Raw genomic sequence first — 25,235 nt, 5'->3', positions numbered from 1 at the left:
TTGCTTTTTCATTGTTCTTAAGATCCAAGGGTTTGGGTCTGTGGTCACCTATGCAAATTGGTGAGGATTTTTATCAAACCTTCCCCAGGAAAGGGGGTGTAAGATTTGGGAGGATTTGGGGGGGGAAGACGTTTCCAAACGGACTCGTTCCCAGTAATCGGTGTTAGACGTTTGGTGGTGGCAGCGAAAGTCCAAGGGCAAAAGGTAAAATAGTTTGTACCCTGGGGAAGTTTTAACCTAAGCTGGTAAAAGTAAGCTTAGGAGGTTTTCATGCAGGTCCCCACATCTGTACCCTAGAGTTCAGAGTGGGGAAGGAACCCTGACAGCTGGTCTTCAACAGGCTGAACTGGCCAGGAGAGGTAGAGCAGTCTTGTGGCTAAGCACTGGACAGGGACTCAAGAAATCCAATATCTAGTTCTGCCACAGATTCGCTTTGTGACCTTGGGAAAGTGACTGACTGTATCAGAGGGGCAGCTGTGTTAGTCTGTATCCACAAAAACAACGAGGAGTCCGGTGGCACCTTAAAGACTAACAGATTTATTTGGGCATAAGCTTTCATGGGTAAAAAACCTCACTTCTTCAGATGCATGGAGTGAAAATTACAGATACAAGCATATATATACAGGCACATGAAAAGAAGGGAGTTACCTTACAAGTGAAGAACCAGTGCTGACAAGGCAGATGTGCACAGGCTGAAATTGTGAACAAAGAGCATCACTTGCCCCATAACCTCAGCCGTATAAAACGCAACGCCACCTACAGCTTCAGAAACAACTCTGACATTATAATCAAAGGGGCTGACAAAGGAGGTGCTGTAGTCTTAATGAACAGGTCGAACTATGAACAGGAGACTGCCAGGCAACCCTCCAACACCACATTCTACAGGCCACTATCCTCTGATCCCACTTAGGAGTATCAAAAGAAACTACACCATCTGCTCAAGAAACTCCCTGCTACAGCATGGGAACAAATCTACACAGACACACCCCCAGAGCCCCGACCAGGGGTATTCTATCTGCTACCCAAGATCCATAAACCTGGAAACCATGGATGCCCCATCATCTCAGGCATCGGCACTCTTAAGGCAGGATTATCTGGCTATTTGGACTCTCTCCTCAGACTCTACGCTACCAGCACTCCTAGCTATCTTTGAGACACCACCGACTTCCTGAGGAAACTACCATGCATTGGTGATCTTCCTGAAAACACCATCCTGACCACCATGGATGTAGAAGCTCTTTACACCAATATTCCACAGGAGGATGGATTACAAGCTGTCAAGAATGATATCCCTGATGAGGCCACAGCACACCTGGTGGCTGAGCTTTGTGACTTTGTCCTCACCCACAACCATTTCAGATTTGGGGACAACTTATACCTTCAAGTCAGTGGCACTGCTATGGGTACCTGCATGGCTCCACAGTATGCCAACATTTTTATGGCTGACTTAGCACAATGCTTCCTCAGCTCTCGTCCCCTAGCACCCCTCCTCTACTTGCGCTACACTGATGACATCATCATCATATGGACCCCCGGGAAGGAGGCCCTTGAAGAATTCCACCTGGATTTCAACAATTTCCACCCCACCATCAACCTCAGCCTGGACCACTCCACACAAGAGATCCACTTACTGGACACGAAAGTGCAAATAAGTGATGGTCACATAAACACCACCCTATACCAGAAATCTACTGACCACTATACTTACCTACATGCCTCCACCTTCCATCCAGGTCACACCAAACGATCCATTGTCTACAGCCAAGCCCCAAGATACAACCAAATTTGCTCCAATCCCTCAGACAGAGACAAACACCTACAAGATCTTTATCAAGCATTCTTAAAACTACAATACCCACCTGGGGAAATGAGGAAAAAGATTGACAGTGAGACAGGTACCCAGAAATCACCCTACTATAGGACAGGCCCAACAAGGAAAATAACAGAACACCACTAGCCATCACGTACAGCCCATTATCAACGAGGCAGGTATTATATACTGACACATGAAGAGAAGGGAGTTACCTCACAAGTGGAGAACCAGTGTTGACAGGGCCAATTCAATCAGGGTGGATGTAGTCCACTCCCAATAATTGATGAGGAGATGTCAATTCCAGGAGACGCAAAGCTGCTTTTATAATGAGCCAGCCACTCCCAGTCCCTATTCAAGCCCAAATTAATGGTGATAATTTGCAAATGAATTTTAGTTCTGCAGTTTCTCTTTGAAGTCTGTTTTCTGAAGTTTTTTGTTCAAGTATAGCTACTTTTAAATCTGTTATTGAATGTCCAGGGAGACGGAAGTGTTCTCCTACTGGCTTTTGTGTCTTAGCATGCCTGATGTCTGATTTGTGTCCATTTATTCTTTTACATAGGGACTGTCCAGTTTGGCCAATGTACATGGCAGAGGGACATTGCAGGCACATATGACATTAGTAGGTGTGCAGATGAATGAGCCCCTGATGGTGTGGCTGATGTGGTTGGGTCCTCTGATGATGTCGCTAGAGTAGATATGGGGACAGAACAGGCAAAGGGGTTTGTTACAGGGATTGGTTCCTGGGTTAGTGTTTCTGTGGTGTGGTGTGTAGTTGTTGGTGAGTATTTGCTTCAGGTTGGGGGGCTGTCTGTAAACGAGGACTGGCCTGCCTCCCAAAGTCTGTGAGAGTGAGGGATAGGTTGTAGATCGTTGATGACATGCTGGAGAGGTTTTAGCTGGGGGCTGTACGTGATGGCCAGTGGTGTTCTGTTGTTTTCCCTGTTGGACCTGTCCATTAGTAGGTGACTTCTGGGTACCCGTCATGTTCTGTCAATCTGTTTCCTCACTTCCCCAGGTGGTACTGTAGTTTTAAGAATTGATAAAGATTCTTGTAGGTGTTTTTTTCTGTCTGAGGGATAGGAGCAAATGCGGGTTGTATCTTAGGGCTTGGCTGTAGACAATGGATTGTGTGATGTGTCCTGGATGGAAGGTGGAGGCATGTAGGTAAGTATAGTGGTCAGTAGATTTCTGGTATAGGGTGGTGTTTATGTGACCATCACTTATTTGCACTTTCGTGTCCAGTAAGTGAATCTCTTGTGTGGAGTGGTCCAGGCTGAGGTTGATGGTGGGGTGGAAATTGTTGAAATCCAGGTGGAATTCTTCAAGGGCCTCCTTCCTGGGGGTCCATATCATGAAGATGTCATCAGTGTAGTGCAAGTAGAGGAGGGGTGCTAGGGGACGAGAGCTGAGGAAGCGTTGTTTTAAGTTAGCCATAAAAATGTTGGCATGCGGGTATCCATAGCAGTGTCGCTGACTTAAAGATATATGTTGTCCCCAAATCTGAAATGGTTGCGGGTGAGGGCAAAGTCACAAAGCTCAGCCACCAGGTGTGCTGTGGCATCATCAGGGAGACTGTTCTTGACAGCTTGTTATCCATCCTCATGTGGAATATTGGTATAAAGAGCTTCTACATCCATGGTGGCCAGGATGGCGTTTTCAGGAAGATCACTGGAAGTGGCTGGCTCACTACAAAAGCCATTTTCCCTCTTGGCATTGACACCTCCTCATCAATTACTGAGAGTGGACCACATCCACCCTGACTGAATTTGCCTTGTCAACACTGGTTCTTCACTTGTAAGGTAACTCCCTTCTCTTCATGTGCCAGTATATATATGCCCGTATCTGTAATTTTCACTCCATGCATCTGAAGAAGTGGGTTTTTTTACCCACAAAAGCGGATGCCCAAATAAATCTGTTAGTCTTTAAGCTGCCACCGGACTCCTCTTTGTTTTAGTGTCTGTCTCACTCTTTCAGTTAGTGCCACTAGATGCTACCATGATATAATGAAGCATGACTCACCGTGTTCAATCACCAATATATCAGCTAACCCCGGGATGGCATCTGCCAGTTTGCCCAGGAGATTTAACGTAGGCAGGCTCCCTCTCATGGTGGCTGCCTTAGATAACTGGGGAGGGAAGAAAACGAACCACCTATAAGGATGTGGCCCAAAATGGGAAACACACACAAAATGGTGAACTCCCCTCATGGTGCAATGAACCCCTTGGAATGGGACCTTCTAAACCAGTGGAACCCCCTTAACTGTTCAGGATAAATCAGCGGAAGATATGTGTTTGTCCAGCCAATTGTCCCTAACACATCCACCAAATCTCCCAGCTGTAATCTCCTCCTGGTTTTTGCCCTGCTGCTGCACCCCCAAAGCTGATGTGAGGTGGATGGGGGAGCTGGCGAACTCTCTCCCAACCTCTGCTGTCTCCCAAGTGTCTGTGCTCTGGGGAAGCCTGACATTTTGTGATGAACCTGGCAATGAAGAGAGCACAAGCGAAGGGAGCAGGCCTGCCAAGCAGCTTCAGGTCTAAAAAGCTGCCCATATTATTGCCGCAGTAATGGAGGGAAAAGAGAAACCACAAAGGATGCTATGTTGCCACGGTGGAGGGGATATGATGGCAAAAATTCCAGGGCAGATGTCAACATTGCCAAAGTCACGAAGGCAGCGGCAGCATTTAGGACATTCCACAAGAGCCCATTCACAATACTGTGTAACTTTCCATATTTTCAAATTTGGGGGACCAAAGGGAGCAAGGAAATAATCTTTACTGACCTCTTTCTGGCTTTCATCCAACACACAGTGTACATACTGTTCCAACTTCAGATCCGCCACAAGTCGCACCAGAACTGAGCAGAAGAAACAGGATCAGTAACAATAACACATACCAGAGTTTACTCATAATACATCTTCCACACAGCTTTACCAGGCAAATGAGCAGGTGGAGTATGTGTTTAATGCATATATGAGTGCTTATAAAGCAGGGTAACATCTGCATTCCCTTTGCTGTTATGTGATATCCCTCCTGCCCCAGCTTGATCTTTCTGCAGTGAAGTCATAATAAACCCTGCATTAGTGACTGCCGTCTGTTTACAAGGAAATTAACTTCAAGTCACCAATTCAGCATTTCGATATCAAGTTAAGGAAGAGATATCAGGCTGGAAAAGAATTAGCCCCTTATTTCAAGCACAAATACACACCTAAGTAGTGCACAGGGCAAGTTTCCCACACTTCCTTTCCAAGATTAGATAAGAACACAGTTGATGACCAGATATAATTTGAGGGGCCCTCATCTAGTACCAGACTCTTCAATAGTACCTGTGGTCTTGTTACAGACCAGACTGTAATAACCTAGTGGACAGGGGGCTGAATTAGGACTCTGGAGACCTGTGTTTGAGTCCCAGCTCTGCTGCTGCGTGAGTGCTACTAAACCACTTTTCTCCCTCAGTTTCCCCAAATATAGGATGACGATACTGATCTCTTCTGTAAAGTGCTTTGAGGTCTACTGATGATAACAGCTAGGTGTTATTTACACCAATTGTGATTATTCTGCGTATCAAGTCCTATATCTTCAGCTGGGTGTCCCAATTGTATCTTTCCACCTCCTCAGCACCAATTAAGACCTCTTATTTTTGGCTCACAGTAACTGCAAGGAAGCCTTATTCCATCTGCCCTAGTGACGAGGAGGAGGTGGAATAATGGAAATCAACAAGAAACTAGGTTCACTAGATACCATTTGCACATCATTTTTGGCTTTACTAACAAAACAACTGGTGAGTTGCATGAAGCAAGACAACTGCTTTCCCAGTTAAAAAAAAAAACTGTATAACCTCCTGTGCCCATTGGTCACCTCTTGCTTGACATGAAGAACCAAAACAATTTCTGACATGTTTAGATCACAGGCTTTACATGGGTATAAGGAACATTCAGTCTGACTTAAGAATAAAAGTTTTCCAGCAGAAAACCAAACAGACAAGAAAGCTATTATGAGGGTAATACACAGAGGATGGAGTCAGGGTGCAGTAACTCCTCACTTAAAAGTCGTCCCGGTTAATGTTGTTTCGTTGTTACATTGCTGATCAATTAGAGAACATGCTCGTTTAAAGTTGTGCAAGACTCCCTTATAACTCTGTTTGGCAGCTGCCTGCTTTGTTCACTGCTTGCAGAAGGAACAGCCCGTTGGAGCTTGCTGGTGGGGGCTTGGAAATAGGGGGGACCAGAAGCCCCCCAATCAGCTCCCCTAAGTTCCCTGTGCAGCAGCCGCCCAGCAGGCTGTCAATTGCCGGGCAGTTCAGCTGTCCCTGCCCCCACTGCCGTGTGCTGCTCCTGCCCTCTGCCTTGGAGCTGCTCCTGGAAGCCTCCTGCTTGCTGTGCGGGTGGGAGGGAGAGGGGTGCTAATGTCAGGGTGTCCTCCTCCCCCCCACTCCTTTACCCCATCTCCACAGAGCGGGGAGACACACGACAGGGCTCAGGACAGAGGGAGCTTGCTGGCAGCAGCAGCTGTCTCAACTTGCTGATCTACTTTAAAGGCAGTGTACTGTATTTAGAGTGGGGTCAGCGTACTTAAAGGGGCAATGCGCGTCTCTCTCTCACACACAGTATGTGTCTCTGTCTCTCTCTGACATGCTATCTCCCCTCCCTCCATTCCTGCTACCTTGTAGAATGTGAGGCTACATTAACAAAAATGTGTTAACCTTTGAGGGCTAAGCCAAGTGCTAGCTCATCATTTAGCAGTAATGCATTCCCTGGGAAATATGCCACCCTCTTCTACTCTCTGACTTCACCACCTCAACCAAGCTTCTCAATCGTCATTGCTGTGTACAGTATTAAATTGTTTGTTTAAAACTTATACTGTGTATATGTGTGTGTGTATATATATAAAATATAGTCTTTTGTCTGGCGAAAAAAATTTCCCTGGAACCTAACCCCCCCATTTACATTAATTCTTTTGGGGAAATTGGATTCACTTACCATCGTTTCGCTTAAAGTAGCATTTTTCAGGAACATAACTACAATGTTAAGCGACAAGTTACTGTATATTGTTTGACATTATATGAAGGGTTGTTGTGGGTTTTTCTTGCTTCCATTGTGTGGTTTGTTCTGGGCATTATATGCTTTTATGGAACATACTTTTTTCCGTTTATATTGTTAGAGTATTCAGTGACATGTTAACAGTGAAGTGTGGTTAACCCTTTGAATAAGTTACCAGGGAACTTGGTGGATTCTCCATCTCTTCATGGTTTCAAATCAAGACTCTGGGCCTTTCTGGAAGATGCGCTTTAGCCAAACACAAATTACTGGCTCAATACAGATGTAACAGGGTAAAATTTTAAGGCCTTCGTTATGCAGAAGACTAGATGATCTAACGGTCCCTTCTGGCCTTAAAATCTATGAAAACCTTCAGGTATGAGGCACCAATAAGTTAAATGGTTTTACGGTTTGGGAGTGTGCACATCTCAGAGGATAAGTAATGTGACACAGACACTTTACCTCTGTGTCACCACGTCAAGTCCAGCCCACATTCCTACTGACTGAAAATTGTTACCCTCCCTGAAGAGAGCTGGTTACTTCTCAGTTCAGCTCTTCAAGATTTTTGTGAGAAAGACACCAGTGGCAGCAGAAATGCCAAAGATTAGATGAGCTGTGGGTGTGCTTCCCCCAAAAACAACTCTTAGGAGACTATTCCCCTCTCACTGTGCATGCAAAGCACCCCGGCAACGAGAGGGAACAGCTGCTCTCTTCAATTTGTGAAGTTGCTGAGACTCTCAATATCAGCATCAGACCAGATACAGTAGATTCCTCTTCCCAACCTGCCAGTGAGACCCAGAACCTCCTTCTCACCTTCAGTGGGTAGATCCAGTGCACTGCTGTCTTCTGCTGTATGCAACATCCCTGAAAGATCAATTCACATATAAACCACAATTACGTAATATCTCGTCCATATGAGATCATCAGTGTTGGGGCTTGTAATCTCTGATTTTGAAAGGACCGTTCAGGACTCTCGCATTTTACCCATTTATTAGCCCTGCTTCACATGTGACCAACCTATCTTTCTGGTCAAGAATGAGAGGACATTGCTCTATGGGAGCAGGATACAAGGTGCTCCCTGTATCCAGTTCACAAGAGGCTGAAACATACAGCCTAACTTGTAATATTTTAACTTGCTTGCTGTGTTTTTATTTTTAGGGGGTATAGTGAGAGTTTTTTTTATTTTTGCTAAAATAATTGTTTCCACCCACCTAGGTACATACCCAACCCCCATCACCAGAGCATCTGAGTGTCTGCGGCTGGTATTATTAAATCCAACTCACACAAAAGTCTGTTTCTAGAAACATACAGCACACCACCCAGAATCCCAGAAGTTACAGACTGTCTGTCAGATCAGCCTCTTATGTTCTACTAACTCCTGCCTTGAACAGTTTTGTTCCTGTTCCCTTACAGCAGTGAACACTGCCAAACAGATTATCTAGCCTAAAATTAAACACCATGAGTATTAGAAATTCACTTTCCCATGGAGACTATTCCAGAGGTAAACTGAATCTATTGTTACAGAAATCAGAGTAGCAGCTGTGTTCGTCTGTATTCGCAAAAAAAAAAAAAGGAGTACTTGTGGCACCTTAGAGACTAACCAATTTATTTGAGTATAAACTTTCGAGCTTTGAGCTGTAGCTCATGAAAGCTTACGCTCAAATAAATTGGTTAGTCTCTAAGGTGCCACAAGTACTCCTTTTTTTTGTTACAGAACTGTTCATCATAATCTTTTATTTTCACAACCAGAAAATAAGATTTGGCCATCATCCCACCTCCTGCTGCACCAGATGAGCCTTCTAATCCAGTATCCCACCTCCTTCCACATTAGATTAGAGCACTGGTCCACCACAATCCCTTCTTCTGCCATACCGGGCCTGTTCCACCAACAGTATTTCTAGTTCTAGTTTTGTCCTTTTGCTTCTGATGCTTCAAAAGGACAAAAACCCTCCACATAAAACAGCTGACCAACTGAACAATACTGAGACACTGGATCTGGAGAAAGCAGTTTTATTTCCTGCCTCATCCCACCCCCTCTACATCATAGGATCAATTACCTTTATTACTGAATATTGTAGAGTTATCTTCCTTTCACTTTCCACATTAAATTCAGGCTATTCATGCCCACCATCATGGTCCTTCACAATACCCGAGCCTGCATCTCTTCCCTCCTTCACTTTTAACCTCCCTTTCTTCTGCCTATGTTCCTCCCAAAACGCCCTCCTTTTTTATCCTTTTCCAATGTAGTATTGATTTAGATTAAATAAAGGGGCGAAAGGTGTTAACATAACCCAGTCACTGTCCAACATTAAACAGTATTAAACCAGGTCTGGAGTTTGATATACAGAGACTTCAGCCTGCTTAGTACCATGGCAAACATACCACTACATTTTTTTAAAACTTTTAAATTAAAGATAAAGCAAAGAAAGGAAAACAGTTAAAGGATTTGAAAGGTAAAGTATTAAACAAGGTTTTTATTTTAAACAACTTTTTGGGGGGGTGGGGAATTAGCTGGAGCGAGCTTTTAGAAGGAAAAAAACCGTTGTTTGACAGTTTTTAAATGGTAATAACTATCCTTTTAGTGACAAGAGAAGAAATTGGTTGAGAGAGGCTTGAGCTGTTGGTGTTACTGTTGTTGTTAACATTTGATTTTGTTTTATTTTAGGTGGTGTTTGGGATTTAGTTGAAACCAATAGAGGTGGAAATGTCATTTGGGTCTTTTTTTTGGCCTGGTTTGGTCAGGACATTTTTTAGAATATGGATGATGAAAGCCTGGGGTCCCTGTAGATCATCGGAATGGCAGCCATGATGGTGACGCTTCATTCAGTAGCCAATTTTTCTTCCAAAGTTTTTTAATTTAAGGACCACATAAGGAGTGTGTGACATTCTGTACCTCGTGGAAACACCCTACACCCCCATGTTCATCCTTATAATATGATTGTGTGGTATCTAATGCAAAGTTTGTCATGTTGGGTGTCTTTGGAAGGCTCATGATGCACTGAGCATTGTTATTGTGATGTTATAGTAATTATTGGCAAAGAGTCCTGTAGCACCTTATAGACTAACAGACGTATTGGAGCATAAGCTTTCGTGGGTGAATACCCACTTTGTCGGATGCATCTGATGAACTGGGTATTCACACACAAAAGCTTATGCTCCAATACGTCTGTTAGTCTATAAGGTGCCACAGGACTCTTTGCCACTTTTACAGATCCAGACTAACACGGCTACCCCTCTGATACTTGACAAAGTAATTATTGTTATAGTAATGTTATAGGTTGTAATTTCATGTATATAATTATGAGGCTGAAAATGTGTCCTCATGGCTTAAAAAAAAAGCCCAGACAAAAACTCTCCAAAAGCAGAGGGGCAGTTCACACCTCATCAGGGCATGTATGGGACAAACCCAGCCCAGCCTCACAGGAACAAAGGACACTGGCCTAGACAACAACAGAGGATCTGTTGGACTCTAGAGTGAGTCATCCCCCTTCCTTTGGTCGGTTTGGGACTGTGATGAGGTAATGCTCACCTGACTCTGAAGGAGGGAGGGGGGGCAAAGCCAAGGGGGAAGAAAGAACATGATAAAACGGAGAGATGTTTGCTATGCTCTTCCTCTCTCTTCAACCTATATCTATAGACACCACACCAAGCAACTGAAGCACTGATCAAAGAGGAGAACCTGGCTGAAGAGCAACCAGCCAGCCTGGGGTAAGAAGCATCTAAGTTTGTAAGGGCATTGAAAGTGTTAAGATCAGCTTAGAATGCATTTTACTTTTATTTCATTTGACCAAATCTGATTTGTTGTGCTTTGACTTATAATCACTTAAAATGTGGCTTTGTAGTTAATAAATCTATCTGTTTATTCTACCTGAAGCAGCGTGTTTGGTTTGAAGCATGTCAGAGACTCCCTTTGGGATAACAAGCCTGGTACATATCAATTTCTTTGTTAAATTGTTGAACTCCTATAAGCTTGCAGCGTCTAGCAGGCATAACTGGACACTTCAAGACAGCGGTTCCTAGAGTTGTGTCTGGGACCAGAGATATTGGCTAGTGTCATTCGGTTGCAGAATCCAAGGAGCAGCTTACATATCAGAAGTTGTGTGTGAATAGCCCAGGAGTTGGGGTTCTCACAACACAGCAGGGTAAAGCTGGTTCCCAGAGTAAAGGATTGGAGTGATCTAGCAAATCAGCAGCCCGGATAACACCAGGAGAACGTCACTTTATTTTGTCTACCAATTGGGCCTAGAATTTGATACATCAATTTTGTTTTTCTGGTGTGATAAATGAAGTGGGGGGGAGGAGTAGCTCCCTTTGATGGACACCCAGCCAGCCAGTTAGCTGTAAAATCCCTCTTGGTAGCTGTTTTCTACTTGCTTTACCTGTAAAGGGTTAAAAAGTCCCCCAGGTAAAGAAAAAAAAAAAGCAGCCACCTGACCAAAAGAGCCAATGGGAAGCTGGAACTTTTTAAAATTGGGAAAGAAACTTTCCCTTTGTCTCCAGAGAACAAGACACGGAGCAGCAATGCTATAAGCAGGAATTCATCTTCCACACCTAGAAGAAATCACTGGACAGGGCATGTTTAAATAGACACTATTAGTTTTATTTCTTTATTTTGGCTTGTGGATCTAACCCTAGATGCTTTTGTTTTGCTTGTAACCTTTAAGCTGAACCTCAAGAGAGCTATCTTGATGCTTATTTTTTGTAACTGTTTCTTTTAAGATCTAGCAAAAAGCCTAAGTTCCAAATGTATTTCCTTTCTTTTTGTTTTTAATAAATTTTACCTTTTTTAAGAACAGGATGGGATTTTTGGTGTCCTAAGAGGTTTGTGAGTGATGTTTGATTAGCTGGTAGCAACAGCTAATTTCCTTTGTTTTCTTTCTCAGCTGTTCCCCGGGGGGGATGGGGTGAAAGGGTTTGAGGGTATCGCACAGGGAGGAATTCCCAAGTGCTCCTTCCTGGGTCCAAGGGTTTTTTTTTGCATTTGGGTGGTGGCAGCGTTTACCACGCCAAGGTCAGAGAAAAGCTGTAACCTTGGGAGTTTAATACAAGCCTGGAGTGGCAAGTATTAATTTTTAAAATCCTTACGGGCCCCCACCTTCTGCACTCAAAGTGACAGAGTGGGGATTCAGCCTTGACAACTGGTTTTACACTTTAAAAAACAAACAAACACCATCCTTGAGTTACGTCCGTAGCCTTTTTGTTTAGACTAATTCAGTTTTTCTGTCTCCCTTTCATATCTTTTCCCATTAACATTTATTCTTGATAAGTTACTTTGACATTTTAGGAACTTTCACATACTTTTTACAGTTGAGTTCTTAATTATGTACATTTGTAGGGCCAATTATTACACCACCACACTGGTCGTTTTGCCTTCCCCATGCTGCTGCCCTTGCCCTTGGACCTCCCTCCCACAGCTAGTGTACCAAAAAAACCAAAATCAGCTCATTCCAATCCCACTTTAATACTTATTATTATTGATTATATGTATTACAGTGACACCCAAAGGCCCCAGTTAGGACCCTATTGGGCCAGGCACTGTACACACATACAGTAAAAGACAGTTCCTACCCCAAAAACCTCTCTACAGGAAGCCTTCCAAAATATAGAGAAGAGGTATTTTTTATGCTATTGCCTGTCTTTAAAGCACGCATTGGCCTCCTAAGTTATTGGATCCATGTGTGTTTAGCATTATAACTATAGTATCTAGGTCTGAATTGTCTGTAAACTCCTCAGGGCCTCTCTGCTCCCTTCACGTTTGTACTGGGCCAAATGCACAGACTGTGCTCGGTATAACCTCTGTGAATAAAATTATTAAAATCTACAAAGCTGTGTTCCTAACAATGAACAGCATCATATATACAAACAAAATAGGAAAACACCACTGAAATTATTCAATGTGCCAGAATAGAAGAACAAGAGGGAGGGATCTTGAGATGTATTTTCCCTTAAAGAGCAAGAAAAATCTCAAGCGTAAAGGAGATCTGGGGAGTAACAAGGCAGAAACAGAGAATCCAATATTTGTTCACTGAAACAACCAGCTTTTGGGACCTCTATGCACCCCACCACCTTCCCCTTCCCTTACTATTCCTTCGCTCAATGGGCCAACATTCCATAGCAACTCTTCCTGCAAGGGCTGTGATGCAAACAAAAACTGATCGTGCATATGCTCTGGCCAGCAAAGATCATTCTTGGAAAGACACCTCTCCTAATCCCTGCTCTACTGTGATGCTGGTTGGAAAGGAGCAGGTGAATGGCCCTAAAGCTTCAATGAGAATTTCTACAAATTCCAAGATGTGGGTTGAAAAGGTATCATGTAGATTAGTGTTTTGGATATTGTACTATTAAACCACACAATGTGTTCCTTCCACCCAAACACCTTTGGTTTTCTACCACTTCATCCCAAAGCTGCAGTCCCACCTATTCTATACCTCTGACAGTGCTGTGGAAGAACAGCAGTGCATTCTGGGAAGAGACATAACCCCCAAAAAGCTCTCTGTTTGTAGCAAGAGACAAAAAAAGAAGAGGAGCATGATCCACACAGACATGCTGGTTCTGCCTCCAGCTGAATGAGAAAAAACTCACATGTTCTGTATGAACTGGCACAAGCATAGTGTTTCTCCGGGAGTGTAGTATTCATGACACAGAGCTTTGAAAGTCAAGATGGGGCAGATAGAAACAGGGAACACTGAGGCAGAGGGATCCCAGAAAAGTAAAGATCAGCACTGCCTTCCCCCATTAGCGGTATTAGTTAACATAAAGGGGGTGCTCTTACCAAAGAGGGTTCCTATGAAATGAACACACACCCTTTCGTCCTGTGCTAGCAGCTGGAGGACTGGCACAGCATGCCAGGCCAGGACATCCCGGAAGCAAGACAGCACGTGTTTCTTGCGCACCAGCTGAAGGTTAAAGATGGAATGAAAAGTATCACTGGAGAGCTCCCTCATGACATGCAAAGGGGCTGAAAAAGACACGGGGACGAAAGCCCAGCGTGCCTAGGTGCCCGAGAGACCCATGCTGGAGCCCAGAAACGCAGCAGGGCACTAGCCCTATTCCCACATCAGAGACCAGGGCTCAAGTCACAGAGGCCATCCCATATGAAAGTGACCTGGGAGGAATGGGCCGGCAGGGGGCGGGAAGGAGCCGGGCCAGGCAAGGCCCTGGGCGAGACCGGACCGGCTCGGGGCCGGACCGGCGGGAACCGAGCCAAGCCTGGCTGGGCAGAGGGCGGGATTGGCGGGGGGCGGGGCGCCGAGGCGGACTGGGCAGGGGCGGGGCGGGACCGGCTCGGGGAGACGTGTGGGGACGCGCTGGGGGCGGGTGTGGAACCCGAGCCCCCTCCGCCCTCAGCGGCCGGCCCCGACAGGCGGGGCGGGGCGCGCTGGCGCGGGGGGGCCTGGCCGGGCTCCGTACCGAGGCGCCGCTGTCCCCCAGCGTCTCGATGACGCAGGCCAGGCAAAGCGCCGGGGGCAGCTGCAGGAGCCAGCGCGGGTCGTGGCGCGCGTGGAGCCGCTCGCAGACCAGCAGCCCCGCCCCCGCGGCCGCTTCCATCGCGCGCCGCCTGGGCCTCGCCGCGAGCAGGCGTCACGTGGTTGGGGGGGGGAAGCGGAGCACTGACAGGGAAAGTCCTGCGCATGCGTAACTGGAGGGGCGGGGTTTCGTTTTGACGCATGGGGAGAAGCCCCGTGCGTACCCAGCACGTGCATCCTGGAGGTGAGGGCGGGGCCCAGGCGAGGGAGGCTATTGATTCCTCTCGGGCTCCCTCTGTCGTTAAAGGGCCACACACCTCACCCTCCGCACCTTTCTTTCCATCCCCGGCCTGAGCCCGCCCCCTAGGGGAGCCACTGACCATGCAACGCGCCTGATGCCTGCCTAGCGATGTGTGTATATTGATCTTTTAGCCAACACTCTCTCTCTTTTCTTTTTAAATAGATTTTAGTTTCGTTAACAAGAAAAAAAATGGCACCATGGGCAGCTGGGAGGGCCAAGAGGGGAGGAGAAGGGATCTGCTGGGAGAAGAAGAGAGTTCGTGGAGCAGCGCTGCATGGGGGAGTGGGGGGGGTAGCCTTAGAGCAGAAACCCCGCTCTCGGGGCGGGGGGGGGGGTGAGAGGTGAGGAAGGGAAAGCTGACATAGGTCCCGGGGGGGGGGCGGGGGGGTAACATGGGGAAATGAGAACCCTGGGCAGAGAACCAGGTGGAAGGACCAGAAACAGTGAGGGAGAGATTGGCGAGGGAGGGACAGAGAAGATGAGAGAGCAGGGAAATGTGTGGGGAAAGACACAGGGGACTCCAAATGAGGAAGGGGAAATAATGTGCAGAAAGGAAAGAGAAAATTGAGGGATGACAAAATAAGCGAGGCCGAAGGAGAAAACCCAGAACCTTACATTTTATTAATTGCAACCTATGTTTTGGGTGGTTTCAGAGTAACAGCCGTGTTAGTCTGTCTTCACAAAAAGAAAAGGAGTACTTGTGGCACCTTAGAGACTAACCAATTTATTTGAGCATGAGCTTTCGTGTGGGGTGACATAAAAGCCAAGCCAGCCTTTTCCTTCTTGTACTTGGAATGTGGAGGAGTGATCAGTCCTTGACCGAGGATACTGCTGCACGTAAGCCCTATAGTTGATGGTTATTTGGTGACCTATGTGAAATAATTTTTGGCTCAGTCCAGTTCCTACTGGGATCAGCAACACAAAAGCCACAATTACAGCTGGTACTAATGTTCTTCCCAATACCAGCCCCTTATCAGCCTCAGAGAAGTCAAAGACTAAATTAGCTATAGGGACTAAATCTCTTTTCTTACTCTAGAGATGGGCCCTTCAAGTCAGAATTCATCAGCTGTGTGTGTTTGAGATGCCTGAACTGCTGCAGCAGTGCAGTATCTGCATTGTAGAACACCTAAGAGATGGTAGTTTCCGGAACTATAATTACAGCAGCTTCTCCCAGCATAGATTCACTTAGAATGTAGAACGGTTAGCGCTTCCACCCAGCAGCATGCACCTTTACTTTACCCTTACAGCAGCATTCAGTGGGCACAGAGATGCCTTTAATCCATCCAGAACTGCAGAACAGATCCGGTGTTCATAGTCCCATGTTTCGCATCAGTAAGGATGTCTTGGAAATTCATAATCCAACACTAAGTGTGTATGTGTTTTGTTTGGAGTAGGGAAGGGAACAAGGATGAATGACATTATCAGGCACAATATTTGCTTATGTCTTTCCAAGTCCAGAAAATTATCATGATGGTTTTATTGCATTTGGAACTAGGAAGATTTTAAAAATGAGTTAAACATTTGCATCCCTTTCTGAATAGGAAAGATGGAACAAAGACTAAAAAAGAATGAAATATGGAAAGACAAAAGAGAACAAAGATGGAGCTACAGCAAAAGGAATATAATTGTATGCTCCTGAATATCCTGGAAATATAATGTGATCTCTATGTCTCAATTTTTTACATGTGGAAATCCAGGGTAATATAGATGAAAGTCAGTAAGTAACGATCAAGATAGGCAATCAACGGATACAGAATTTAGGGCCTGGTTTTCCGAAGTGCAACAGCTCTTAGAGCCTTCAACTAGAATTGTGAATTATCAGCTGTTCTGAAAAGCAAGTCCTTAGAGTCTAGAGCAACAGAAATTAAAATTCTAATGACATATACTTTTCAGTCACATCTTGTTCATTCTCCATACCCTGCCTAGTAGGGAATTGTATCCTTCAGTATATTGTCAACAAAGGGTCCACCTCTTTCTTTGGGAGAGGATTCAGTCATCTGAAAGATTGCACTGTTAGAAAAATATGTTGATGCCCAGTTAAAATCTCACCCTGTTACTCCAAACTGTACCCCAGGGGTCGGCAACCTTTCAGAAGTGGTTTGCCAAGTCTTCATTTATTCACTCTAATTTAAGGTTTCACGGGTCAGTAATACATTTTAACGTTTTTAGAAGGTCTCTTTCTATAAGTCTATAATATATTATTAAACTATTGTTGTATGTAAAGTAAATAAGGTTTTTAAAATGTTTAAGAAGCTTCATTTAAAATTAAATTAAAATGCAGAGCCCCCCAGACCAGTGGCCAGGACCCGGTCGGCATGACTGCCACTGAAAATCAGCTTGCGTGCCCCCTCCTGTACCCTGAATAATTTCAGAGTAACAGCCATGTTAGTCTGTATTCACAAAAAGAAAAGGAGTACTTGTGGCACCTTAGAGACTAACCAATTTATTTGAGCATGAGCTTTTGTGAGCTACAGCTCACTTCATCGGATGCATACTGTGGACAGTACAGAAGATCTTTTTATACACACAAACCATGAAAAAATGGGTGTTTACTACTACAAAAGGTTTTCTCTCCCCCCACCCCACTCTCCTGCTGGTAATAGCTTATCTAAAGTGATCACTCTCCTTAAAATGTGTATGATAATCAAGGTGGGCCATTTCCAGCACAAATCCAGGGTTTAACAAGAACATCTGGGGGGGTAGGAAAAAACAAGGGGAAATAGGTTACCTTGCATAATGACTTAGCCACTCCCAGTCTCTATTCAAGCCTAAGTTAATAGTATCCAATTTACAAATGAATTCCAATTCAACAATCTCTCGCTGGAGTCTGGTTCTGAAGTTTTTCTGTTGTAATATTGCAACTTTCATGTCTGTAATCACGTGACCAGAGAGATTGAAGTGTTCTCCGACTGGTTTCTGAATGTTATAATTCTTGACGTCTGATTTGTGTCCATTTATTCTTTTACGTAGAGACTGTCCAGTTTGACCAATGTACATGGCAGAAGGGCATTGCTGGCACATGATGGCATATATCACATTGGTGGATGTGCAGGTGAACGAGCCTCTGATAGTGTGGCTGATGTTATTAGGCCCTGTGATGGTGTCTCCTGAATAGATATGTGGGCACAGTTGGCAACGGGCTTTGTTGAAAGGATAGGTTCCTGGGTTAGTGGTTCTGTTGTGTGGTGTGTGGTTGCTGGTGAGTATTTGCTTCAGGTTGGGGGGCTGTCTGTAAGCAAGGACTGGCCTGTCTCCCAAGATTTGTGAGAGTGTTGGGTCATCCTTCAGGATAGATTGTAGATCCTTAATAATGCGTTGGAGGGGTTTTAGTTGGGGGCTGAAGGTGACAGCTAGTGGCGTTCTGTTATTTTCTTTGTTAGGCCTGTCCTGTAGTAGGTGACTTCTGAGAACTCTTCTCGCTCTATCAATCTGTTTCTTCACTTCAGCAGGTGGGTATTGTAGTTGTAAGAATGCTTGATAGAGATCTTGTAGGTGTTTGTCTCTGTCTGAGGGGTTGGAGCAAATGTGGTTGTATCGCAGAGCTTGGCTGTAGACAATGGATCGTGTGGTGTGGTCAGGGTGAAAGCTGGAGGCATGTAGGTAGGAATAGCGGTCAGTAGGTTTCCGGTATAGGGTGGTGTTTATGTGACCATCGTTTATTAGCACTGTAGTGTCCAGGAAGTGGATCTCTTGTGTGGACTGGACCAGGCTGAGGTTGATGGTGGGATGGAAATTGTTGAAATCATGGTGGAATTCCTCAAGGGCTTCTTTTCCATGGGTCCAGATGATGAAGATGTCATCAATATAGCGCAAGTAGAGTAGGGGCATTAGGGGACAAGAGCAGAGGAAGCGTTGTTCTAAGTCAGCCATAAAAATGTTGGCATACTGTGGGGCCATGCGGGTACCCATAGCAGTGCCGCTGATTTGAAGGTATACATTGTCCATAAATGTAAAATAGTTATGGGTAAGGACAAAGTCACAAAGTTCAGCCACCAGGTTAGCCGTGACATTATCGGGGATAGTGTTCTTGACGGCTTGTAGTCCATCTTTGTGTATAACATTCATAAACCAGTAGGAGAACGCTTCAATCTCTCTGGTCATGCGATTACAGACATGAAAGTTGCTATATTACAACAAAAAAAACTTCAAATCCAGACTCCAGCGAGAAACTGTTGAATCGGAATTCATTTGCAAATTGGATACAATTAACTTAGGCTTGAATAGAGACTGGGAGTGGCTAAGTCATTATGCAGGGTAACCTATTTCCCCTTGTTTTTTCCTAACCTCCCCCCCCCCCAGATGTTCTTGTTAAACCCTGGATTTGTGCTGGAAATGGCCCAACTTGATTATCATACACATTGTAAGGAGAGTGATCACTTTAGATAAGCTATTACCAGCAGGAGAGTGGGGTGGGGGGAGAGAAAACCTTTTGTAGTGGTAAACACCCATTTTTTCATGGTTTGTGTGTATAAAAAGATCTTTTGTACTTTCCACAGTATGCATCCCATGAAGTGAGTTGTAGCTCACGAAAGCTTATGCTCAAATAAATTGGTTAGTCTCTAAGCTGCCACAAGTCCTCCTTTTCTTTTCCTGAATAATTTATGTGCCTTGTATAGTGTGAGTAGGTTTATCTTTCTATTCAGAATGCATTTGAAATCAGAATTCAGCTCCGCCTCTAAGCTTCAGCATAACAATCTCTACCTGGAAATCCCAGACTGAGCAGGATACTGAATATTGTTTCCGCCAAAAATCCCTTTCAGCTGCAAGCAAAGCTGGTCTCTGGTTCCTGAATTGTTGCTTCTGTCTTGGGACCCGATCACGCGCAGGGGACGCAATGCACAACACAACCCACCTACATCCAGGAGCTTAGACCCGGCCGGTTTTTAGAAAGAGCAGCGCTGGCCCTTTAAGGTGAGAGTCTCCCCTGGCTCCCCGCCCCGGCCGGGCTCAGCTAAACCTCATTTCCGGGCGCGACGCACTTAGAGCAGTTTAGCTTTTTTTCCTCCGTGAAGCTTTCGGGCCGAGAGGATCGCTCCGCTCCGCTCCGCTCCGCACAGGGAAGGGCTCGGTTCGCCTACAGCGCAGCCATGGTGAGCGGCGCCCAGGCCGGGGTGGCCCACGTGGGCTGGTGGCAGAGCACGCGGGGGCGGGCGGAACGCTGGGGCACTCCGCGTTCTGCGAGCAGCGTGCGCGGGGCGGGAGATCGGCGGCCGGGGGCCCTGCCTGGGCCGGGGCACGTGGAGCGCGGGCGCCGCCATGTGGGCGGGGGAAGAGGCCGCTGGGGCGGGGGGGCGTATGTCTCAGCGCCCCTCCACGGTTCCCGCTGCCGCGCACAGGGCAGCTGGCCGGTCCCAGCAACTGCGGCCATGTCCTGTGGCTTTTGTGTGGGCGACTGCTGGCCCTCCTCTGAGCGCTGTGTCCCGGTTCCCCCTGATCCCCTTTGCCGCCTACCTGCGCCTCCGCTGGGTGGGGTGGGAGCTTGCGAAGACCAGCAGGATGCTATGCTGCCTCCCCACCTCTCGGGGTGTGTGGGGGGGGGGAGCACATGAAGGTTATGCTTCCCCCTCCCCTGCCTTGTATGAGACTAGTACGGGATGGGACCGCTTATTTCACAGCATGAGTCTACGTTTATTGACTGTAAATTGACCATAATAAGAGGGGGTTATTTAAAGGGGTAACTTACAGCGAAAGTTCGTGTAGCAATAGCCATATTTAGTTCTTATAGTGCTTTTTATCTGTAGATTTCAAACCACTTTACAGAGGAGAAACAGAGAGAAAGAGAGGTGACAGACTTGCCAAAGCTCACCCAGCCCTCCCTTGGCACCTGATCCTGGTCTCCCAAGTTGCACTCCCTGTTCTGGTTTCAGAGTAGCAGCCGTGTTAGTCTGTATTCGCAAAAAGAAAAGGAGGACTTGTGGCACCTTAGAGACTAACCAATTTATTTGAGCGTGAGCTTTCGTGAGCTACAGCTCACTTCATCGGATGCATTCAGTGGAAAGTGTAGAAGATCTTTTTATATACACACAAAGCATGAAAAAATACCTCCTCCCACCCCACTCTCCTGCTGGTAATAGCTTATCTAAAGTGATCACTCTCCTTACAATGTGTATGATAATCAAGGTGGGCCATTTCCAGCACAAATCCAGGGTTTAACAAGAATGTCTTTGAGGGGGTTAGGAAAAAAACAAGGGGAAATAGGTTACCTTGCATAATGACTTAGCCACTCCCAGTCTCTATTCAAGCCTAAATTAATTGTATCCAATTTGCAAATGAATTCCGATTCAACAGTTTCTCGCTGGAGTCTGGATTTGAAGTTTTTTTTGTTGTAATATAGCAACTTTCATGTCTGTGATTGCGTGACCAGAGAGATTGAAGTGTTCTCCGACTGGTTTATGAATGTTATAATTCTTGACATCTGATTTGCATCCATTTATTCTTTTACGTAGAGACTGTCCAGTTATGCTTATGCTCAAATAAATTGGTTAGTCGCTAAGGTGCCACAAGTCCTCCTTTTCTTACTCCGTGTTCTAGCCACTAGATCACACACACTCCTTTAGGAGGTATCCTGTTGTGCCTTTCTTAGGCACAAGAACATCTCAAACTGGAGAAGCAGAGCTGTCTCTGTCTAGACAAACCTGTCATCTCCTTTCAGTTCCATAATCCCCTATCTGAATATTTACTGTTTATCTGGCTACCTATGTAGTAGAGCTGACCCTGAGCAGAAGCATGTCTGTTACAGAAGGGCCTCAAAAATCCTGTCACTTGTTTGTGCAGATCTAGAACAGTTTAATTGTTAACATAAGGTTTTAGAAAAGCCTTAGTTAAAACAGAAAAGAATTCTAACTCTTCCCCTATTGATGCTGTTTGTTTGTTTTTCACTTATCATGGGCACAAACTAGCATGGTTGATTTTAATTCCTGCTTTTAATTCCTGTTTGTTATGCGCTAGCACAGAATTGTTCCAGCACTTGCGGGGGGGCAGAAGGGAGAAGTGTTAAGTAGAAAATTTCCTTTTGAATTGTTCTCAGAACGTTCCCTGCTTAATATTTAAAACATGCCTTTGCAAAATAAACCTGGTGCCTGACTCTCTTGACAGGATTATTCTTTTAAGTTCAGATCTAAAAATGTGCAATTGCTCTCCCTATGTTGGCAGATAAACATTTTATATTAACATCACACATGAAATTACAAAGGGCTCACTGTTGAACTACGTCTGGGCTGGAATTAGTATGGTATATGTGAAACAACAGCATGTAGAGGGTAACTTTGGTTTAGGACTGAGAACAAACCTGTGTGTGTATGTAACTTTGGGATGCCATGCAATCTTTAGTGTCCATGCAGAGCAGATGAGACCTCAGTGTTTCCTGTCTCATCTGCAGATACAGTTTGTGTAGGTCTTTCAGAAGAATCAGGGACTGAGTTGATCCTGGCAGGATGTGAACCTGTGGTTCTAGAGAGTTTGGATGTGTTTGACTCAGTACCTGCCTGTAAATGTTCCAAGTGAAGCTTTCCTCTGCTTCTTGTAATTCTTGCCTTTTTCTAGACTGAGGCAGACGTGAACCCCAAAGCTTACCCACTGGCTGATGCACAACTCACCAAAACCCTGCTGGACCTTGTACAACAGTCCTGCAACTACAAACAGCTACGCAAGGGTGCCAATGAAGGTGAGGTCTGTTTGTTATAAAACATGCTGTGTTGGCTGAAAGTAAAGAAAGTGTTTCATAGATTGAGGCCAGAAGGGATCACTGTGATCATCTAAGTCTGACCTCTGAGGCAAGAGAACTTCCCCCAGATAATTCCTAGAGTATCTAGTTTACCATACTCGATGTTACAGATGATGGTTGGCTTCCCCTGTCTACAACTGTGGGTTTAGGATGTTTGGTAATTCACCCTTCCAAATCCACATTGTTTTATACAGTTTCTGGCTTGTGAAAATGTTTGGGTCTGCCCCCCCCCCCCAGAATATTCTAACAGGAACAAAACTGTGCAGCTCTCACCTGCCTCTCTGTTAACTGCATAAAATAGGGTTGTTGGTATAACAGTTCCTGTGTGTGTTTTGGGTAGGGGTATCAGGGGAGAGTGTTATGGAAGATGGCTGGTTGGTGGTAAGACTAATTTGTCAGGATTACATCCTTAATATTTGTCTGTAGTGCCCATTGATGTGCTGCATAAGAACGGATAGTGTTTAGGGCAGTGGTCCCAAACTGGGGTGTGTGGAGGAATGTCCAGGGGAGTAGTGGGGCCCAGTCCAGCCCCCATGGGGGGAGAGGGCATCCAGCCCTAGCTCCCCTCCCGGATGTTGGCCGCAGCCCTGCTCCTTGCCACAGCTCGACCACCTGCCCCCAGCCCAGCTGTGACTGTACTCCTAGCCCAGGGGGCTGCAGACATATTCCATTACTGGTAAGGCAATGCGTCAGGAGAAAAGTTTGGACACTATTGGCTTTGGGGAAGGATCCAGACAAATAGGACTCCTATGTCCTAATTATAAAACGTAGAATGAAAACAGTTGTTGGATCAGTTTTATCTATACAATCGCTTACATCACCTTCCTTCACTCCCTCCCTGTCACACAATAGGTTTGATTCCTAGAATATGTTCCTTACAGCCTTGTCCAATCTGCATGTTTGTTTTTTTATGACACCAAATCTACCACTTTCCTCGGGAGATTTTTCACAAGCTCTTTGGGGCGGGACTGTCTCTGTTCTGGTTGTACAACACCCAGCTCAGTGGGGTCCTGGCCCTTGACTAGGGCTCCTAATAGCATTACCATGGCATCTACCAATAATAGATTCACTGTTACTAAATAGATTTCTGTGTTTCGTAACATTCTCTTGTGTTAATATGCTCCACCGCAAGACCTCCACCTAATCCTCTTCCTTTTCTCTCTACAGCTACAAAAACACTGAACAGAGGAATAGCAGAATTCATTGTGATGGCTGCAGATGCTGAGCCCCTGGAGATCATCCTGCACCTCCCTCTCTTGTGCGAGGACAAGAACGTGCCCTATGTCTTTGTGCGCTCCAAGCAGGCCCTGGGCCGGGCATGTGGTGTCTCCCGGCCTGTCATTGCCTGCTCAATTACCATCAAGGAAGGGTCACAACTGAAGCCTCAGATTCAATCGGTCCAGCAAGCCATAGAGAGACTGTTGGTCTAAATCTGCCTAAAACCCAATAGCTGAAATCTAAAATTAAAAAAACAGTTGGGGAGGGAATTAATGATAGTTAGACAATACAATAGTTTGATACCAAACTCTTGTTTCAAAATGCCAGTTGTTTGTTTTCCAGTGGCTTGTTCCTATTATATATTTCCACTCTCCACTGTGGGTCAGTCTAGATTTTTCTCCTCCCTCTCTCCCTCGCTGGCTTTTCAGAAGACATTCTTGCTATATTAGTTCTCAAAACCCTGTTGCTCAACAGAGTGAGAGTAGCTCCTCCTGTGTGATATGCAAAATAACGTATTGCCCCACTAGGGCATGATTAACCTATACTCTTTCTCCCCCAGTAAAGGATTAGCTTCCTTCATTTTGCCACACATTCTTCTGTGATAAGTTTGACTTGTAACAGACATGAATCATTTAATGTGTGTTGTAGATGGTATGGTCCAATGAGGAAAATTAAGGTGGATCTGCAGTGTAATGGTGTATGTTCAGCAATTGCTGCTTTAAGGGAGAGGCAAATTGCTGCTTTAAGGGAGAGAGGGAAAATAAAGACAGTGGGAGATATGTAATGTAGGATACAGGCCAAGATCAGGTCAGCAGACATGGTGAAACTGGACAAGCGGCCGCTATGAGAGGTGTAGAGGGAGGAGAAATCCTACTACAATGCTATGGGTGATAGTTCTAACCTTGCTTGTTCGTGTTTTTTTTTTTTTAACCAGTATTTTTTTTAAATAAATCCATTTACTCCCAGGTTTGTCAACTCATGTACATGACTTCTCTCAGCCTGTCTTGGATAGGAATGTGCTGCTAACTGCCTCTTACTAGTTAAAATGAATTGGAGACCACCCCAGGGCTAATGCTGTGCATTATAATACAGCATATTAGAGCTGCTCCCTATAATTTTCTTTAGTAGTGATGTCTGCCTGGAGCATTGCTGTGATCTACAAAAAGCTAGTTCTCAAGGGTGTTCTCCCTCCTCCTCCTTCCCCCCCACCCCCCCAAAAAAAAAACCCACCAAAAAACCGAACAACAACTAAACCAACCACACACACACAGGAAGAAAATAAGCTTGCTACTCCTGGTAGGAAGTAGCTTATCAAGGCCCACATGTTGTGCAAGGGAAATAAGGATAGCAAGGAGCAGTGTAAGTATTCACATACTCTTCCCAAAGGTGTATTGTTACTGTCAGCAAAGGCCTAACTTTAGAACTGAACATGAAAACAGAAAGTCTATTATTCTTTTCACTTTAAAGGTGAAATGAGGCATGGCCTTTCCTCATTGGAATGCTGTTTTTAGGTCTAAGCTAGTGTGGCCAATTTGCCTACCACCCACACCAGCACTTGCTTTTTTTAAAAAAATTGTTAATCTTCTGTTTTGTCCAAGAGTTAAAATAGGTGCCACCCCTACGACACCATATTAACTGCAATCCTGGAGCTGGCATTACCACTGGTAGGGGAGTGGGGGAGC

At 45.3% G+C, this 25,235-nt stretch overlaps 2 protein-coding genes across 3 annotated transcripts in view; one reads left to right on the top strand and one right to left on the bottom strand.

The window, feature by feature from the left end:
• LOC140904886 (coiled-coil domain-containing protein 134-like) overlaps positions 1-14,416 on the bottom strand; it is an 89,458-nt gene extending 75,042 nt beyond the window's left edge. For both annotated transcript variants that reach the window (XM_073327216.1, XM_073327215.1), the window contains exons 1-5: positions 14,256-14,416; positions 13,618-13,741; positions 7,659-7,709; positions 4,593-4,666; positions 3,833-3,938 (exon numbers count right to left, since the gene is read on the bottom strand). In XM_073327216.1, the coding sequence (XP_073183317.1) occupies positions 3,833-3,938; positions 4,593-4,666; positions 7,659-7,709; positions 13,618-13,741; positions 14,256-14,393 (493 nt within the window). In that variant the 5' untranslated portion in view covers positions 14,394-14,416. The remainder of the gene's footprint in view (positions 1-3,832; positions 3,939-4,592; positions 4,667-7,658; positions 7,710-13,617; positions 13,742-14,255) is intronic.
• Positions 14,417-19,562: 5,146 nt separating this feature from the next.
• Positions 19,563-24,518, top strand: SNU13 (small nuclear ribonucleoprotein 13). Its single transcript, XM_073327214.1, has 3 exons — positions 19,563-19,702; positions 22,155-22,275; positions 23,503-24,518. Exons 1-3 carry the CDS (start codon positions 19,700-19,702, stop codon positions 23,763-23,765), a joined length of 387 nt encoding a protein of 128 aa, XP_073183315.1. The 5' UTR covers positions 19,563-19,699; the 3' UTR covers positions 23,766-24,518.
• The last annotated feature ends 717 nt before the right edge of the window (positions 24,519-25,235 follow it).

This window comes from Lepidochelys kempii, chromosome 1 (genome assembly GCF_965140265.1).
Source record: "Lepidochelys kempii isolate rLepKem1 chromosome 1, rLepKem1.hap2, whole genome shotgun sequence".
NCBI classification, from domain to species: Eukaryota; Metazoa; Chordata; order Testudines; family Cheloniidae; genus Lepidochelys; species Lepidochelys kempii.
This window is presented reverse-complemented; position numbering and strand designations above follow the sequence as displayed.